This window comes from Cimex lectularius, unplaced genomic scaffold (genome assembly GCF_000648675.2).
Source record: "Cimex lectularius strain Harlan isolate CLEC.00 unplaced genomic scaffold, Clec_2.1 scaffold44, whole genome shotgun sequence".
In the NCBI taxonomy this organism is placed as follows: Eukaryota; Metazoa; Arthropoda; class Insecta; order Hemiptera; family Cimicidae; genus Cimex; species Cimex lectularius.
In genome coordinates, this window is record NW_019392639.1 from 1,679,399 (window position 1) to 1,700,113 (window position 20,715).

The 20,715-nt window shown below is 34.5% G+C and overlaps 1 protein-coding gene across 8 annotated transcripts in view; it reads right to left on the reverse strand.

Moving 5' to 3' along the window:
- LOC106674166 (la-related protein 4) overlaps positions 1-20,715 on the reverse strand; it is a 36,322-nt gene that overhangs the window by 14,152 nt on the left and 1,455 nt on the right. For 5 of the 8 annotated variants that reach the window (XM_014406747.2, XM_014406739.2, XM_014406755.2 and 2 more), the window contains exon 2: positions 10,823-10,943. In XM_014406747.2, coding sequence (XP_014262233.1) covers positions 10,823-10,943 — 121 coding nt within the window. Of the gene's footprint in view, positions 1-2,203; positions 2,322-2,581; positions 3,271-3,298; positions 3,544-10,822; positions 10,944-20,715 lie in introns of those variants that run through there. The other 3 variants (XM_024228271.1, XM_024228280.1, XM_024228283.1) reach the window with 3 other exon arrangements.

The following is a 20,715-nucleotide window of genomic DNA, read 5'->3' on the forward strand; positions in this document are numbered from 1 at the left end:
AATAAAGGAAAAATTATCGTGGAAAATAGAAAGAACTTACATTCAACTACACGTCTAAATGAACAACATTCTACACGTTGCCTACTTCATTTACTTAGCAATGCTGGGAACAAATCTGCCTCATATAATTTATTTAACAGATTAAAAAATAAATAAAAAATAAAAAAATTCCAGAGAGCTATTTTACATGGTAAATTCAGATCCGACATGGGCAGCCACAAAATGGCCGAGCATAGGAAGCAGTCAACGTGTTCATATACTTGGATCTCCCACAATGGCCAGAGTACAGTTGGGTTAATAGAAGTTACAAGGGGTTGAAAAAATCCCAAGTTTGGATTCAAACTCAAGACCATCAAATTCACAAGAGTCAGATGTAATCATGGCACTGCTGAACTTGATAAATGGATGGCTTAATTATATTCTAATACATACAGGAGCCACTTAAAAAGATTTAAAAAATTGAAGTTGAAATTTTGTAACTAATAACTACTATTTTCTAAGCATAATGAGAAAATTAGTCGTTTGAAATTGTATAATTTTTTTTGTGATGATTAAAAATCCATGTAAGGCCATTTGGCACGTACAATGGTACCTTGAGATACAAGAGCCCCCAACATAAAGCTGCGTTTCCACAGCGCGGAAATCACTAAACATGAGAATCACTCATGAAACTGATGCCTCGAGTTAACCATTTCCATAAGGTGAAACATTTTATAACAAAACGTTCTTAACTACACCTACTGCAGCATCAGTGTTTGCAATCATGGCTACACTTATGTTAAAAAGAAAAAGAAAAGACATTTCTTTCCATTCTCTATCTTGTTCTTTTAATGATGACTTTTATAATTAGCACCCCACAAAAATTGATAGCTCTGATACAGTTGGATAAGTCGAATGCAGTCCTGGTTCATTTTGAAGCTTGATTCATGAGTTCGTTTACAAGGAGAGAAACAGACAACGCGAAGCCCTTTGGTGCGCACTAAAAAACCGACAGCCAGAGTCAACTCACCCCGAAACATTCTCACATAAAAGTAAAGTACATAAGAATCCCAACTAGGTGTCCACAACGCGAGACGTTTCGCAAGTGATTTTTGCACAATGGAAACCCAGCTTTTTTTTTTTTGCATGAGACGTGCAAAGGATGAAATTTTGTCTTGAGTTAAGAGCCTGTTATGGTAATGTTACAACAACCAAGTTGCTCACATGTTTACACCGCCCCAGAAGTATTTGTTTTTTATGCGCTCACAGTTATTTATAAATAGTATAACTCATTATTAAATCGTATATAATAAGTGATACAAAAGTGAACAGAACAAAACATTTAATTTGTACTATGTATAAACTAATAGGCTCAGCCGAATCTGTTTTTCTTTAGATTCTGTTTTTACGTACATATGTTTGCATGTATGTTTTTTCAATATTTTGTTTATTATAAACACATATTTTTTATTTTTTAAGGGCTAGAATTAATCTCATTTCAATTAATTTCAATGGGGAAAATTGATCAAGAGATATGGGCATTTTGACTTGCTAGGTCTGTCTCGGAACGAATTAAACTCATGTCTCAAGGCACCACTGACTAAGTTTTATTAATTTTTATGACCATATTGTGCAATTGCATCTTAAGGTAAGGTTAACTTACACCAAAATCTAAGATGCTTTGGGTTGCTCAAAATAATTTTTTTCTTAAATATAAAAAATATTTTAAAAATTATCTTTTTTTGATAAAAAGAAATTTTCTGCTATAGAAAAAAAAATGGCTCAAAATCTTCAAAATTCATACAAAAAACTGAAGTAATAACACTCACCCAATAATATAAGTTTAAAAAAAATGTAATAAATCGGTATTTAACGTAACATTAACGTTTTATAGAGAGATTATGACTTTTTTTTTATAGATTTGGGGAAATCTTTTTGATAAGGGATTGGTTAAAAAAAATGTTCATTTTGAAGGTTAAACCGGGGAAACGATTACGAATTGATATTAGTGGAGAAAAAAAATGGAAAACGATTTCAATTAAAATACCGGTTTTTCGATTTTTTGACTCGATAAAAATGTAACTTCACGATTAATTAATTAAACAAAGATTCGGAGTCGGAACGAAGGGCGAAAACGGCCGGATTATCAATTTAAATCAAACAAGAACAATCGGACAGTCGAATAAAAAAAAGGAAAATAAGTTAGAAGGAAAACGATACTGACTTGCTATAAATGCGGTCCTCGAAGCGATTCTCGCTTAAAATTCCACTCGGGAAAAAATGGAAAATTGAAATTCTCGTCGCAGCGAAGCCGATCCCTCGATTCGGCCGATACTGAAACGTACGCGATCCTCTCACTACTCAATTAAAAAAAAAAAAAAAAACTCAATATATAAAAATGAAAAGGTTTATATTGTGTAGTTGGAAAGTAGGCTATATTAAATATGGCTGCCTCAAGAAGGTTAGGATTTTCTAAATATAGGTTTAAAAACTTTTAAATACAAAATATCAAAATAAAACGTGCGTGGATGGAATGATCGGCTGAGCGGGTCTGACTTAAAGCTTAAATAATATTAAAAAATAAAATTTAAATGGCATTTACCTATCATTTAAGAGAATCCTCTCGACTCGTATTCCGCAATAACATCGGTTTTTCTCCTTAAAAATAACTCCAGAAAAATACGATACGGTTGTAAAAATTGCTCGCTTGATGGATTAAAGGGAGAAACGGTGGATAAATTGGAAAACGGGCTTGTTCGCCGATATCAGTCGACACTCCGCCGGAACGAAAAAATGGAGCCGAGACGAATAGAGGAAGAACAGGAGGAAAACGTCGGAAGGACGAGAACGGGGAAAGGACGTGTCGGCCTGGGTGGAAAACCGTCTGGGACGGAAGGCAGTCGGAAAACTGGAAAAGTACAAAATACACTTAGAAACACATCGGGACGGTGCAATGCGATCTGACACAAATTCTTATATAATTGATCCCGTGTAATTTTCTACAACACAATTATGACGTAATAGACGCGAAAGGCGATGGACGGATCGTAAATGCGAGATGCGAGAGGTCGGAGAGCGGATTCGGACGAACGTACGCCGCAGGAACGGAGGCGAACCCGGAAACCATGTGCACGAGGCTTCGTCGACCAGACGGCCAGAGGCGAGACGGGCCCGAGCCCACGGAGCCAGACCGAAATAGGACAGATTCGGGGGAAAAGGGACGGATGCCGAGCCGTCGACGCAGCCCGATCGCCTTCACCAAACGCCGGCCGACATTCCAAACACCTAAGACAAGATTTTGACTAAATATTATCCTTACCAGTTTTATCCCTTTCACTGATTTTATGGAATTTCTCACGGAAACCTTGCAAAATGGACGACACAGGAGGCACATGCCAAAGGAACATTGCATCATGGGTAGCGGAGTCGATCCGACTCGTCGCGACATCTGTCGGCCCGCCGCTCCGTTCCTCGGGCCGCCGCCACCGACGAACAATTCTCACTTATTTTTCACGATACGTCTTCGGAAACGGGTGCAGAGAGTTTCGTTCTGCTCTGCACAAACTACACGACAGTCTGATGGGAAAGAGGACGAAATCGTCGATCCTCGCGGCAGGGCCCCCGTTCCGCCACGTCTTCGATTCGGGCCCGATAAGATAACCCGACGCCGGGAATTTTCGAATTCTGCCCGGCCGGCGTCCATCGCGCCGACTCCATTCCACGTCGCCGCTCCTTTTCACCTAAGTTACGATTTTCACCATTTCAACGCGATTCTCGAATCAAATTTTTATTTCTATTCTCAAAAAAATAAAAATAGACAAGTCGCGGATAGGGAAAATACGATCGTCATGACGACAACCGAGCTTCATTTTTCTCTAATTCATGGAAGAACGGTCGCTACGATGGAGATTGACAATTCACGGATCTTCTGCAGGCGGCATCCGGTTTTTGGACGGATAAGGGTTCACTAATGGTGAAGATGAGGCTGCGGAATTTGATTTGATATCAATTTCTTCAGTACACTCCAAAAATCTTCGTCTCGTGGCTAAAAAATTCACTTTGGTATCAATCCATATTTCGATAACTTCTTCAGTATACTCCAAAATCTTCATCATCTTCGTCTCGTGGCTAAAAAATTTACTTTGGTATCAATCCATATTTCGATATACTCTAAAAAATCTCATCATCTTCGTCTCGTGACTAAAAAATTTACTTTGATATTACTCTACATTTCGATAACTTCTTCAGTCCATTCCAAAAATCTTCAGCATCTCCGTATCTTTTGCATCTGAATGAATATTTTCTTTTCCGATGGCGACAAGAGAGATTGAAGGATATTTTGTACATGCTATCCTATTTTTGGCTGGAGAAGAATTTATTAATGATGAAGACTGGGCTGCGGAACTCCTTTTATATCACGTTTGGATATTTTTTTCACTCCACTCCAAAAATTTTCATCATCTTCGTCTAGTTTAAATATCAAGGAATACTACTAAAAAAAATAGAAATTAATATTTTCGTCGTTTTCTTTTATCCTGCAACTGTTGTGAAAAAACGAGAATTGAATCTATCTCTTTAAAAGTAATGCCACCAATGTAGTATAAATTACACGTGTTATTAGAAAATAAACGCCATGTCCATTATTCGACTGAAGCTATTTCTGTGGGCTCTGGATAGCTGTAGTAACATCTCAAATTCGAAGATGGCTGAAATTTCGTCTTGTTGATCACGTTAGAAACGATGTGGCAAGAGTTATCACGTCTCATCACACTAAACTGACTACATCAAACAATCTCCATCGGCCAAGTTTCAGCCGTCCCATTTTCACATCAGCAGTCAGGTGCAGAACACTCGGAAATTCCCTAGAGTGAAATACCCACATGGACTGTTTTTGTTTACTTATTAATTTTTTTCTCATTATAAATGAAATCTTAACTTTGGGACCATGGTAGGAGATTAGGGACTTGTAGACCCCGCGGTAGTGGGTTCGATTCCCACCCTCGCCCCTGGAGTTTTCTTCACGTTCACCCCCCTCCCCCCGGAAAAAATAAAAGGTCAATCAGCATTTCTTTCTCTAGCTAATATTAAAAAATATAAGGCCATATAAAACCAAATAAATAACAATGATTATTCAGAAATCGTGAGATGCGGTCTGGTGTGATTTAGGTTTCCGAAAAACATTTTCTTTATAGTGCCAACGTTTCGAACTTTATTGAGATCATCTTCAGAGCCAGGGATTTACAAACATTGTTTAAATTTAACAAATACATGTAGGATCTGAAGATGATCTCAATAAAGATCGAAACGTTGGCACGATAAAGAAAATGTTTTTCTGAAACCTACATCACACCAGACCGCATCTCACGATTTCTGAATAATCCTAATGTTTACTAATCACTACACATAAATAACAATCTTAATTCAATCATAAATAATCTGACGTAGGAAAGGTGCTAGGCTGTACTTAAGTACGTGTATCCAGTTAATTAAATATGTAATACCTACTCTATCTTATTCAGCTTAACTATAAAATCTCTTTAAAGACAATACAGTTGAAATTTAAAAAAAAATATAAACAGTCGTTATAAATTCCTAGACTGCGATCCAATTTTACCAAGAAATTCTCTTCAAAGAATGTAATAAAAATGTTTATTATGCACCACTATGAACTTTTCTAAAAGTTCAAAGTTCTCCTCCTATCTGATGATAAATTATATTTACATATCTTATCTCTCTTTCAAAGGATTTACAATTGTTTTTGGAAGAGGACACATTTTCAAATATTTGCACCGCTCATTCGTCGCCGGGTATCATTTGAATTCTTACAATTTCCCCTGTGACATCAATTAGAAAATATCTGGCGAGATTATTTTAAAGAAAGTGTTATACATGACTTGTCAATGAGATAATAAAAGATAACGATAAGCTCACAAAACAGATGTCTAATGCCTTAGGCATTGATAAGGAGTCAATGCAAAAAAAATAATTTTATAATTTAATTTAAACACAATATAATAAAAAATACAGTTCCCGACAGTTGGGTATTAAAATTAATATTTATTATATGCGTCTATAATAAATATTAGATTAAATTACATATGTTTTGTCTTCCGGGATCTGGATGTTTGGACAATTTTTCTGCGTGAAATGTGTCGAACGACTTTTGTCTCCTGCCTGTCAAATCTTCCTTCAAGGGCCTAATTCATCAAGAGGGCGATATTAGGTCGGCTGTCTCCAAATGTGTATATAACTGTAATTTCTTATTCACTATACAATTAGTACGTCACAATGATAAGATAAGCTCAACGGTCTGCCGGGACGAGGCCGATCAACCATCAGACTTCGAATATATCCTTTCACTTCATCTTTCGATTATGTGTCAGGACTACAAAATGTCTGCGTCAGGTTCCAGCTTATAAATTAAACAAAAAAGTGATTTCTGTTATTCCCCTTGTGTGTCGCGGACGGGTCAAAAGATCAAAAACTATGGGCTCTGCCGGGTTTTGAACCCAGAACCGCTAGGTTGGGAAATACGAGTCGGACAAGATCGCATCAGATTTTTAATATGATCTCGGATATTTATTTTTTTGTTGTTTAGTGGGTATTGTTAAATAAAAATATAAGATATAGTTAAATAAAAAGATTAAATAAAAATTAAACTGAGTAAAACAATTTTACCAAAAATGTTGCTGTGGAAACAATGAAGAAAATTCAATTCAGTACGGAGTATTTCTTCTTGCGTTGATCACTTGCTTTCACGTGGCATCGATTTTTTGAATGTAGTGCTGAGTAATATTTTCATACTCAGAAATTACATATACTTAGTAATTTCATTCTAAATTACTGCAAATTCTCTGGCATACTGGGCGACGTTTTTTCCTCTTTGACAATTCGTCCCGTAAAACGGGGAACACACCCGAGCAACGCTATGCTACGCTACCCGATGCTACATAACTGTCACGTTTTGGTAGGGTGTGCACATCTATGCGACGTCAAGCGTACGCCACGTACACAGCGTGTATCACAAATCAGTATCACAATCGCAATGCCTCTTTTGTTCTTAATGTTTTATTTTGAGCAAAACCGTGTAATAAATTGTTAGTTAAATTTTATGAGCACAACCAATTAATAAATTGTTTTAACACTTAATTGTTTTAAATAAAGTTATTCCGGTGTTTTGATAAATTTTCTTTTTAACCATCATAATTAAATAATTTTTATAAAAACTTATGAATTTTTGATCTCGTTTAATTTGGTTTACATTAAAATAGGAATGTTGTAATTAATATAACGATAAAATTACATATACTTAGTCTGGAATAAGCTACAAGAAATATGAGTGTCCTGTTCTGACGCTACTCGACGAAAATGGTGTAATTTTATGAGCAAAACCATGATATAAATTGTTAGTTAAATTTTATGAGCGAAACCGTGTAATAAATTGTTAGTTAAATTCATTATAAGAAAAAATGGTATTCCGGTATTTTGATAAATTTTCTACCAAACCATTAAAATTAATTTAAAAAAATAAAAACTAATGAATTTTTGATCATGGTTAATTTGGTTTATATTAAAATAAGTATGTTGTAATTAATACAACGACAATAATGCAAATAGTTTAAATAAAAATATGTGTCCGGTGTTCTTTTGGCTTCGACTGTACTCGATGCTACTCGACGAAAATCTGGACAGTGGGGATCGAGTAGAGTAGAGTAGGGTAGCATCGGGCAAATGTGCACGGGGTAATACAATCTTATGGAAAATTGGACTTTGGATTTCGGGTACTAGTGTTCGATAGGGTTTAAGTCGGGGCTACGTGCAGGCCACTATAAACGTTGAATTGAAGCCCGTTCTATGTCAGGAATACAGCCTAGCTGTATGGAGCTTAGCATTGTTATGCATAAAACTAAAACCATCGCCTGTTCGTGGCATATAAGTAACATCTGATAACATATCTTCAATGTATCACACAACTGTTAGGGAACCCTCGACGAAGATCAAGTTACCATAATACCACCACCTCATCCTTAATACCATCACCTCCATAGCTTTTCCGGAGCGATATTTTGCGGGGATATATCGCGCTCCTTTTCTTCTCCAAACTCCCGGCCGTCAGAAGACCTCAAACAAAACCTTGACTATTCCGAAAACAAGATTTTAGTCCAATCTCGTTCAGACCAATTGATGTGATTTCTTGCGAAACTTAACCTAGATGTTCTGTGCCTTGTCGGAAGTTCTAGACCACACGGGCGCTGCCTTCTCGCACGTAATCCAGCTTTATCAAAGCAACATACGATTGAGTTCTTCCATGTTCCAACAATGCTAAGATTCTAGTCAAATCTGCTTCACTTAAAATTATCACCCAAACAAATTTAAAACTTAAAAATGGTACAACTTTAAAAAATCACAACCCGAAAGTTAGGAAGAATCTGCAGAAAAACCAGCAAAGAAGAGATTGACTATTCAAAGATTTATTTGCAAAATCCAATTGTAATAATTATAATAAGAACTAAGAGATAATTAAAAATCCATTTTGGCACGAATGGTACCAAATTTTGTACTTTTTTGTCATTCAAGCGGGCTCAAAGGCACAGAATAAAATTATTTTCTTCTTCTTACAAAATGTTTTTGAAGAATTGACATCTTTGAAAAAGCAGTGTGGAAAAATAACGTGCTTTGTCTTCTAAGCATACTGAAATCCTCTTGATCAAAATTTATTTGACAACAGTACTGAAAATACCACGAATTTACGCTGTTTAAAATAAAATAAAAAGATCACAGAAGCTGAATGCTGTTTGACAAATCCTGAAGGAAAAGTAAACAAAATGCATCAAAACTAACCAAAATTTCGTTATTTAAAAAAAAAATGGATATGGATTGAGTGGTCTCATCACAATACCTTAGTACAAAGTTGCTAATCTTCTGTTAATTAGGACGATTTGGGCAGCCTGCCACCTCGGCCGGACAAGTCCCGAGTAACTGAATCAAGTCCTTCGAGTCAATACGACATGTCCGATACAATAAACAATTATCTCTAGATTAAACAAAAGTTGCAAACCTTAAAATGGTTTACAATCACCCTGATCAATCGCTCTTGGAGTCCTTTCCGTCTACAGATAAAGAGAAAGTTATGAGACTTCTACTTCGTACAGAAACCTCAGTAAAATATTGAATCCTCAGATTCTAATACTATTTTGCGTTTATTCTCTCGGCTGTATCGACTGAATTTTTAAAAAAAGGCAGGACAAAACTTTGACAAAACCGCCAGATCAAAACCGACGAACTTTAGCAATTAATAGTTTAATAATTAATTACAAGAGGTGTAAATTTAACGTGCCATTAAACTGCTAACGATTGTCATGCCTTGTATTACAAGATAACAATTTATAACCGCCCTTGTTCATTATTTAAGAAATACAACACCACGATTTCATCCAAAGTCGATAGGTTCGACGACTGATCGAACAAACTTTCTGCCTCACTACAACTACTAAAAGTGATATTTAAACATAAAAATAATTTTAAATTAAACACTACTATGAAAAAGGTTTTGATAGAGTTCGTAAAATTAAACATAATAGTGTGGCTGCGGTGAACTATGCCAAAGAAATGCCTAGTCATCGCACGTGATGGTTACTTGAAAAGTAGGAGAAAGAAATAGACAAACAGAATAATTTTTTTCACGCAAACAAAAATTATACTATGTAATACAGTTATTAAATCGTAATAGAAATTTAATGGTATTTGAAAAACAAAAAACGATCCCGTGAAATGGAACGCATATTGCGCAATATAAACGTATTCTCTCGCGAAATATAATTAGAAAAATTCGCGAGTTAAGAGATGACTTTTCAATAAAAAATAAACACACATAATTATTTAGAGTTCAAATAGTGTCTAATCTTATTGTGATAAATTATGAAAGTTAGTCTGGCAGTCACTAAGGGCCACACCTTGGTTTAAACTCAGTTTAGTACTGAACCGAGTTAAACTCGAAATTTCCGTTTTTCATTTTATCTTGGACCTAGTTCAAATGATGAAACTGGTTCAACTTTGAATGTCCGTCGAGCGTGGGTTAAATCTAGTTCAGAGTTAAGCGAGTTCAATGTTGCTAAAGATTGACCATTGATCATCAAAAGATGAAAACGAATCAGTTTTTGTTCCCACGATTCAATAAAAATCGATCAACTGTCTAATCATATTGTGATAAATTATGAAAGTTAGTCTGACAGTCACTAAGGGCCACACCTTGGTTTAAACTCAGTTTAGTACTGAACCGAGTTAAACTCGAAATTTCCGTTTTTCATTTTATCTTGGACCTAGTTCAAATGAACCTGGTTCAACTTTGAATGTCCGTCGAAAGTGGGTTAAACCTAGTTCAGAGTTAAGCGAGTTCAATGCTGTTAAAGATTGACCATTGATCAACAAAAGATGAAAACGAATCAGTTTTTGTTCCCAAGATTAATTAAAAATCGATCAACTTTTGACATGAAAATTATTGAATGTTCTTTCTTATACACAGTTATGTCTTTTTTTTAAATCAGCAACTAGTGCGGCAGTTTCTATTAATTTTTCGTTATAACAATGTTTTTTCTCTAGCATATTTATTTATACTGATCAAGTCGCATCATCATTAGGCCGCGAGGTTCAGTAGAACGGTTCCTACTTTGATCTTATTCAAATTGTGAATGAGGTTCCAGTGCACCCAGTTTAAACCGTGATTGTTGCAACGGGTCCAAAATCTAAAGAGACATAAGTTTTTCAACTGCTATCTCTCTGTGGCAAGTTATAAGCTTTCAGAACTTAAAATAAATTCTAGTTAAGTAGTCATAAATAAACTTACTTTCGAGAGGAGGGAATTCTGATTCGACAAGTTCATAATTATCTTGTTCAGTTGATTTTTTCTTGCACTCGAAGCTCTCCGCGTCAGGGTTTAGATTGTTGGAAGAAGCCGCAGGCGTTATCTAGCAGACAATAAAAGAAAACAATTAATTTCTTAATTGAATAAAATTCGAAAAGTTATTCGAGCTGAGACTCAAAATCGAAATAAAAAGCTGGAAAAAACTAATACAATTGTGAAATGAGGCTGAACCGTTGAAATGATTGTAACGTAGGATCCTATCTGGTCCGTCCGATCTCCCTTCACCGGTAGCTTCCAAACTAGCTGGCATTAACCTAAACCTGCGGAAATCATACTTTTGAACGAATAACGCAATATTTATAATAAAGCATGTTTTGAGATCTTTAAGTATTATCCAGACTTGTTCAGGCTTACGGTTAAATAATAGCTAGACTATTCGACATAGATTAAAAAAACCATATATTCAGAATTAAAAATGGCGAGAAATATGTCCAAACCATGCAGACAAAATATTTACCTTTTTTTATTATATAGATTAATTTATATTTTTATCAGACTGAAATTGTCCTTTTGTATCACTGGATAGTGTATTATTTCGAATAAAATGGACGTAAGTAACCCTAAGTACCGCCTGATTGATCGGTAGCGTAAGCCCACGTACATTTACAATCGATGAATAATTGTCAACTTACAATAAATTACGGCCTTTATTAAAAGTCATTAATTTAATAATTCTTTTAAAAAGGAAATTGTTTTCACCGGATGGAGGGAATGTTTGTCATGCTTCCGAATGGCGTTTTATTCGTCATTTAAAAAAAACCACTAGTTTCAACTTTTGCAACCTTTAAATAAAAGAACGAACTAGGTAATAAATTCTTACCCGAATTTATTGTACCATGCAGATAATTGAATGCAATCGCTTAGAAATGATCACGTTATCAGTGCCAGTCAATGCCGACGGCTTTTCCAGCCCATTTGCAAGTTTAGAAACTTAATTCTTATGATCAACCAATCTTATTTGAAAGTTGATCGATATCACGCGTTTATTTAAATATACTTTAAATTTACTGTGTGAAGGCCTGTTGGAGGACTTCAACGTCATTGTGATGATGATAAATTGTGATATCTGATATTTACCCCAACAGGAAAACTCTTAATGGATAAGGAATATTTTTTAAAACCGGTTTCTCCTTGAGAGCTGGTTATTTGGAATCGATAACTGTCAATAATGTAATAATTTTTTTAAAATGTTTTCTGTTGTACTTTCAGGTTTCAACTATGTGATTGGAATAAACAACAATTTTATTTTAATCTGATTATCTACGTTAATTTTGTATTTGGGTCTGTGTTTGACTTTGGGTTTGTGATTGTGAAGGTGTATTATTTTTTAGTGCATGTTTTTTTCCGGTTTAGGCTTGAAAGATGAGAGTGTGTAGTTGGATTTTGGTTTTGAAGTTGTGAATGTGTTTATTTATTTATTTATTTTTGATTTATGTTTATGCTTGTTTGTGATGTTGGACTTTGGGAATTAGTTATGTTGATTTTATAGACTTGGTTTGTGCTTGTTTGTGTGTGTTGTGTTACATTTTCGGTTTAGATTTGATTTTTTTTATTTATCTATTTTTGTAGTTTTTCAACTATGTGTATGAATAAACAACAAATTTATTTTAATCAAATTATTGGTTTTAACATCTGATACATTATGGGCCAGTCAATGGGTGGGTCTTTTGCTGGATTTTATGTTTAGAGTTTGTTTATTTTCTAATATTTTAAGTTAGTTTTGGTTGCGTTTGTATGTGAGTGTGTGTTGTGTTGAACTATGTGTTTATAGTGAGCTTATTTTGTAGTTTTGGTATGTACTTATTTGTGAGTTACGTTGTGTCGGTCTTTGGGTTTTAGTGTGAGTTTATTTTATATTTTTGTTTATAAGGTGTTTTGTTGGACTTCGGGTTTTAAAGTGTGTTTGTTTTTTAATTTTTTAAAATTAGATTTAAGTTTGTGAGTGTGTGTTGTGTTGAACATTACATTTGGGATTGTGAGTACGTCTTTCTTTTGACGTCGAGTTGGGGTTGTGAATGTGTTTTTGGTTTAATTTGTTTTTAGTTTTTGAAAATAAGCGTTGTATTTTACTTTGGGTTTGTGTGTGGTACTTTATTTTGATTTTGTGTGAAGGTTCAAATTTGTATTTTGCCGCTTATTTATCCAAGAAAGCGCGCGTGGATTTATGCGAATGAGCGTGTGTTTATTTTTCCCTTGGTGAGATTACACCTAAACGAATTCCACACAGAAAGTTTAGTTACATGTTCAATATTAGATCTGCAATATTAATACATAATAATGGTATAAATAATAAATAAAACTAAATGACCTCATTTTTTTTTTTTTTGCAATAGCAGAGTCATATAAACCCTCAGAGTGCCGGTCAAAAATCCCATTTGTAAGTATGTCGGGTTCGAACGCAGCGCCGCTGGATTCGAACCCGGGACCTTTACCTTACAGTGATGAGCCCCGACCAAACCGTTGCGGCCACCGACGCCCCCAATTGTAATTATTTTAATATTTTTTATTGTGTGGGCGAAGTTCGAAACAAATCACTTAATTGTAATAACACATATTTTCTGGATCAGCATGCTCCGAAGAATTGATAAAACCGACCGCAGGGGCTGCATGTTGGAGATAACCAAATCAATTATGCTCCTGTCCAATGTCAAAAACGACAATTATCCAATTTAAACGAAAATGTAAACTACTTAATTTTTCAATATGAAAATTATACTGGTTTTTGTTCGAAAGCATACAAAATAACTCAATATAAGCAAAGAAATAAAAGGTATAAAAGGAAAATAGTAGTTGGAATTGTTCCTGTCTGTTGCTACACCTTTTGCAAACATAAAAATAAGCCGAGGGCTCAATACAAGAGAGTTAACAGGGAGTAGATTGAATAGGAAAAACAGATTTTACAAGCAAGAGAATTGTGTCAACATTTGAACCCTTGTATTGGCTCGTTTAATGCACAATCTGATTGTGAACTTGATAAACTTGGCAAGACCTATTTATTCACAAAACAAGAATGTACGTGGTCGTCAAAGTTGATGAAAGTTTTTTTTCTTATAAACCATGTCTTGTTTATTGTTCATTGAATTAATTCGGAATATAAATTAGTTTAACGTTTACAGCTTTAGGATGTGGATAGGAAAACGAAAATTAGTGGCAGAATGAAATAGAACATTGTGAGGAAAACATGTATAACCATTTCTTTCCATAAAGTGCATATTCAGTTTTGACCTTTTCTTCATACTAGTATAAAATGATATTCTTTTCATGGGATTAATTCATTTTAAATTCTGTTGATCTGCAACCCTCAAAAGCCGATGATTACTAATTAATGAGAGGGAACGAGCAAAACAGCGATAACAAATCCGAAGCAAACGGAAAATTGCACATATTTTCATGATCGTAACATATTAGCCTAAAGGATTTTATTTCAATTATGATTTGCTATAGCCTGTATATACAAACACAGGGGTTGAATGATTTTTTCTACTTGGTTTGGCCGTATTTCTCAGATTAGGGATTTTTCGTGGACTTTGCTTTTTCCTATTATTGGACCAGTTTAACCCCTTCAATCAAACAGAACGAGAAATATATACATACGCAGTCATTGGTAGGAAAAAATTACAAACTAATAGAAAAAGAAAATAGACCAGGGTTTGTCGAGTGGTTAGGGTTTTTTAAAATATTTTTTTTAATTTTTATTATTTATTTTTTAAATATTTTTTTACGAGGGTTCGCAACAGCAGAGGTCATATAAACCCTCAGGGTGCCGGTGTTTTTGAAAAAAAGCCCATTTGTAAGTATGTCGGGTTTCGGGTTCGAATGCAGGGCCGTTGGATTCGAACCCGGGACCTTCACCTTACAGTGATGAGCGCCGTGTCAACGCCTAAACCGTTGCGGCCACCGACGCCTCTCCTACTCGTAATTACCACGATAACAGTCCTGGGTTCGAATCCCAGCACAGCTCAGGCTTTTGAATTGAAAATTGTTTGAAAGAAGCATTAAAAAAAGGTTTTGACCCCTCGTCTGCGACACCCACGAGTAATTGTATGACAGGAATTACCTTACTTTTTCATTTACCTGTTACTTTTTCAAATCAACTATAATTCTTTTCATTATGAAAAGTAATCATTGATGAAGGAGAAAAATTGTTATAAATATATACGTTTGAACCAAAATGATGATCTTTATCTTGTTGAACAACATATTTTTACTTGGAGTAATTTCTACGACTTTCAATGCTTGTCCATTTATTTTATTTTTCTCGCATATTTTTCTGGAAAATCCCCAAAATAATCACTAATCCCATTTTGAATCGTTAATATTAATCGCCGATTTTATTATGAATTTAATCACCGGCGAGAACTTCTTAAAGATGTATGTCGTAACGTCGGAATGTATGACTCCGCTCATCTTATTATCTTATTTTGATAACACGGGCAAAATTGATACATCAGTTTTTCAGTTTTTGCAAACCACTATTTCCTTTTTAGTAAACCATGAATCATTGTTCCATTATTATCTATGCTGATTAATTTTTTAAAAATATATTAAAATTTATTGTGCATGAATGATTTTTATGTAATTTTATGAGCTTGAAATAAGACTCGTAAAATCTAAAAACGATAAAATTTATATTTGTTTATACATAATACGGGTTATATAGCCAGACGGAAAAACAAACGATTGCGTAGTAAATATAATGAAAAGAATCTCAAAATTTGTAACATGTTATTTAATAAGATATAATTATAGAATAACACATGAATCTTGGCTCCACCACAATCATTTTTCAAGCAAAGATGACACCAATGATGAAGCAGTACCCAACAACTCCACATGAAATAACAAACATCTCAAGAGTACAAGAGTTATACTAACAGCTCTAAAAGCTCTTCAAGTTGAAAAATCGACAAAAAATAATCTGGAACTGCCTGATTATCCCAAAAAACCTCGGATAGCCTGGCGCTTACGTGGGTAGGTACTCGGTCATGAGGGAATTTCCTTCAATAAGGCAGTAGACACTACATACACAGAACAACGCATCGGAAATCCATTTTGTGACTTAAATCATAGCTAAATCAAAAAAGAAATGAGACTAGAGAACAACAAATACTGGGAACGTAAAACATCAGGCAATGTAAGAGGAAATTTTTATCCTAAAATATTAATGAAAAAATATGACAGGTACTTTTACCTATTCCAGTAAAATTTGAACTAAAAAAAATTGGGCTATTAACAGATAGCGTATGTCGATTATGTCTACAGTTGCCGGAGACGACAAAACATATTCTGTACAAGTGCCCTGCAATAGCTAGGAAAAGGCTATGGTACTCTCCTTGCGTTCTTGTGTTATATATTTACAAATGAGACCATACGTCTGAGAAAAATTCTGTGCTATATTAAAGAAGAACATCGTCCAGGAAAACAATTAACAGAGATTGTACACAACAGACGAAAGCTTAGGTGCTAAGGGGAGGGGGAATTTCTACTACTTATATATACTATTAATGTGAACTAGGATAGTTTCATTTACATGTCATTTGGCCATCTGTTTTTTATATGGTTATAAAAGTTTCTTTTTTAATTTGTATAGTCGAAGGAAAAATGAGACCCTTTGAAAAAGTAACTTCTGTCTGGTGTTTCATACTTACTTGGAAGTTCAAGGCATATAGTGATTTGCATGAATTACTTGTATTTGCAATCTATATAATTTTATGAGCATGAAATGAGGTTCGTAAAATCTAGCCAAAGATACCACTTACAAAAAAACAATTAATGAGGTTGTAAACATAATAAAAGCCTTCAAAATAGAATTTGTAACATGTTTCAATTAATTAAGGTTTTTAGTTGAGATAAAAAAGTCAGTGCCACGAGCGGGATTCGAACCCACGATCTTCGGCCAGATACGCCACTGCTCTACCACTGCCACGAGCGGGATTCGAACCCATGATCTTCGGATAGATTCGCCGATGCTCTACCACTTGAGGTTTTTAGTTGAGATAAAAAAGTGTGAGATATTAATGGTCAAGCGGATCACAAAAACTAGTGAATTTAATACGTTAAAATGAAGTATATCTTCACTAAATCTCCCCGTGGCCATTTCATTTGTCGCCGAAAATCAAATAGATTACACGACATTTGAAAAATGGCAAAAAGATGGGAAAATTCAAAAAGGTGGGGTTGAGATGGGAAGTTAATGTCCGAGTGGATCGAGGTCACAATAGCTCAAGTGGTAGAGCAGCGGCGTATCTAGCCGAAGATCGTGGGTTCGAATCCCGCTCGTGACACTGACTTTTTTTATCTCAACTAAAAACCTTAATTAATTGAAAGATATTGGTCAAGCGGACCACGAAAACTAGTGAATTTGTAACAAGTATAAATGCTAATTGTAATCACAGGCCCCTTGGTCATCTCAACCATTTTTCAAGCCGAATTGCTATTCATAGGAAAATGTGCAAATGGAAAAAACAATAAATATCTAGGGGTACAACAAGAATCATACTAACAAATAAACAGACAGCTCTGAAAGCATTCTAAGTTTACGAAAAAAATAGTTAGGAACTACCTGACAAAAAACACAGGGATGAGTATTAGAAACTAGCTGCATACTTAAAACAGCACATAGGACTGGTTTGTTATATAAATCCATAGGAAGCACTGGAAGAACTAAAGAACATAGCAAATATTGGCAGCAGTTGCACATGGTCAAGATCCTCGGAGCAAAACGGGCCCAAATCGTACATAATTCTCGTACATATAAAAGAGAACTGGAATCTTGGGAAACTAAAGAACACAACAAACAAAAACTGGGAACGTAAACCAGGCATGAGGTCAACAGAAAGATTACAGCAAAAGAGAAAAATGGGAAATCTTACTTCACAGAAAGGAACTAAAAACCTTTACAAGATTTATATATCACTAAAAAATAGAGCTATTTACACATGGACAATGACGACTATGTATAGAAAAAACTTTCTTGTGAAAGAGGACTTCGATACCATACCACTGAGAAAAATTCTGCTTTAATAAACGGAAATCCTCGCGAAAAACCATTAGCAGAGATCGGCCACAATAGACGAAAATTTAAGTGCTAAATGGGTGAATCCGACCAAAAACAAATGGAAATAGGATGCAACTATTATGTATTCAATTACTGTGGAATAGAATAATTTCATTTATGTGTCCTTTGGTTGTCAGTTTTTGCGTTTTTGCTGTGATTATGTAGTGGAAAGATTTTTGTTAATTTGGATGGTCGAAGGTAAAATGAATAAATGGGAATATCGCAGTCTACGTTTGTTGAATTCGCCCGCAAGTGAGTCAGTTCAGATAGACTTACAAAACAGTACTTCACATTTAAGTTGGAGTGAGTATATCAAGTAATAAGCTGAAAAATTGTAAATTTCAGCTTGACGATTATCAAATTGTCACCTCTATCGAAATCCGGATACTGCGGTTAGATAGTTTGCGATTAGAACCATCGTTCGCCAATTATATTATTTTTCGGTCTTTGTATAGGGTTAGGGATTCTTACAATGACAATGAGTTGAAACGATTCGAACAGTTTTAACTTTTTAAATTGATTCAATATTATCTAATCATAGATAAACAAAGAGTTACTAAGAACGAAGGAATTCTCTTTATTTTACATGATTTGGATGATATTATTGAACTGCAACTTATTTTAAATGAATTTCAAAAAATTTCCTCAGTAACATCGGTGGTTTTAATTGTTCAAGAAACAGAAAAATATGTAAAACATCTTTGAATAATCTCTTTTCTTTATACATATCACGTTCATTGCAATTGAACCGGCAATTAATGAATACCAAACAACAATAAATGATTTGATGAAGATCATCAGAATTTCATTAAATTTTGTTCTCCAGGAACTTAATCCTAGCACAAAAATTTCATTGAATACATAACAAATATATTAAATCGAAAAACTGAATTCGTACAACAATGATTCTAGAGGCCCTGCGTAATACAAAAACCTTTTGATTCCGAAATGATCCTTCATGAACCCCCTTCTCTTAATAAAAAGAAAAGTAAGATTGGATTTTTTTAAAAGATAAAATATTAAAAGAAAGTACATAAAAAATGTTAAACAAGAAACAAAACTTGTTTTCACCAAGGCCAGTCTACAATTACGAAGCCCAGAATGTTGGGAGTGGTTGTCCTTAAAGGAATGACGGTTTGGGCTTTGGGATTAGTGCATCGGTTCTGTTTAACATTTTAACAATATTCCAAGAAAAAAATGACTCGTTTGTTTTCTCTTATAATTCTCGGACGGTTCCTTATCGCGACTATTACAGATCGTGATAATCCATTTTGAAAAATCCCTTCATGCTAAACGCTCCTCAATTTCCGGAAATCTCACAAAAACAAATTTATGATGTTTAAAGATAATTTAAAAGGGGGATAAATATTGAACCGGCACAGCATCTTTTACTGGGGTTTTGAGTTATTCAAACGCGTATCGGCATTGCGCCATCTTCAGTGAGGAAGGTCGTTGCGCCGTCATAGTGTTCATTGGTTGGTCGTGATGACGGTATTTGCCTTTTTAAGTTATTATTTGTGCGTATTTTTTTTCTGGTTCGTTTCGATGTTGTATTCTTCTGAACGTTTTCGTATTTTGTTATGTAGTGTTTTTAATGGTGTGAAGGTAGTGTGTGAATGTGAACTCGTGTATAAGTTTTCCGTCTTTAAGTATTATTTATTTGTATATTTCAAGATTCTCCAGTACGACGAGTTTTCTTGCTGCTTGTTTCTATTGTGTTTGGTTCATGGCTGCGATGTATAAAGTTTGTGGCGAAATTTGATTTCCCGTCATTGTCTCTGATTGACCTAAAATGTTTTTTGAATCAATCTCTTAATTTCATTCCAATGTATGTGTCTCCGTATTGACATGTTATGCTATAAACACCATTATTGTCTAGCGGGTGAGTTGTGAATATGTCTATTTTAGCAGTTTACCTGTGTTATTGTTGACCAGTGCTGTTTTTAGTATTTTTTAGTGTTGAACATGTTCGTTAGTCTTGTGTATGTGATGTACATTTTTTTTTATTTGTGTTTAGTTTATTCGTTTTTTAGAAGTTTCTGGATGGTGTTTGTTTTGTATACTTTTTTATTGCAATGTTCGTTTTTGTATGGAGTTCTTTTTGGTAGTTTTCAGGGTTGATTGGAATTGCTTTTAGTCCGTGTATCATGTGTCGTAGTGATGAAATTTTGTGTTGGTGTGTTGGATTATGCGTTTATGATATTGTCGGTTGCAGTGGGTTTTCGGTATATTTGGAAATAGATTTTGTTATTGGTTATGGTAAGTGTTAAATCCAAGAAGTTGACACTGGTTTGTTTCAGTTTTTATTTGTTGTTGTTCAGGGGATAAATAGATAAATAAGGCATCAAAAGCGTAAAATTTACGAAGTCATACTGTAGCAAAGAACGTTCACTCTTTGTAAATTTATTGACTTGGGCCTGAAGGTTAAATTGCCTTGTCTAGTGTTTTGTTTCAACATCTTGTGGTCTTAGGAGTGAAAGTATATTAGATACTAATTCAACAATTTCTGTGTGCTTTGCGCAAATACTCATCATAAAAAAAAACCTTCAATCATTCGCTTGTAAAAATTCTGATAAATTTATTACTAAGACTAATCCATTCTGTATTGAGAACTAAGTTATTTCATATTCTATTATTTCTAGATCTATTATCTTCTATTATTTCATATGTTGCAATTGAATATGCAACTCTCAACCCTTCATATGCAATACCGTAGGTTTCTAACTCTCCCAAATTGATTTTTGCGAGAAGTATTACA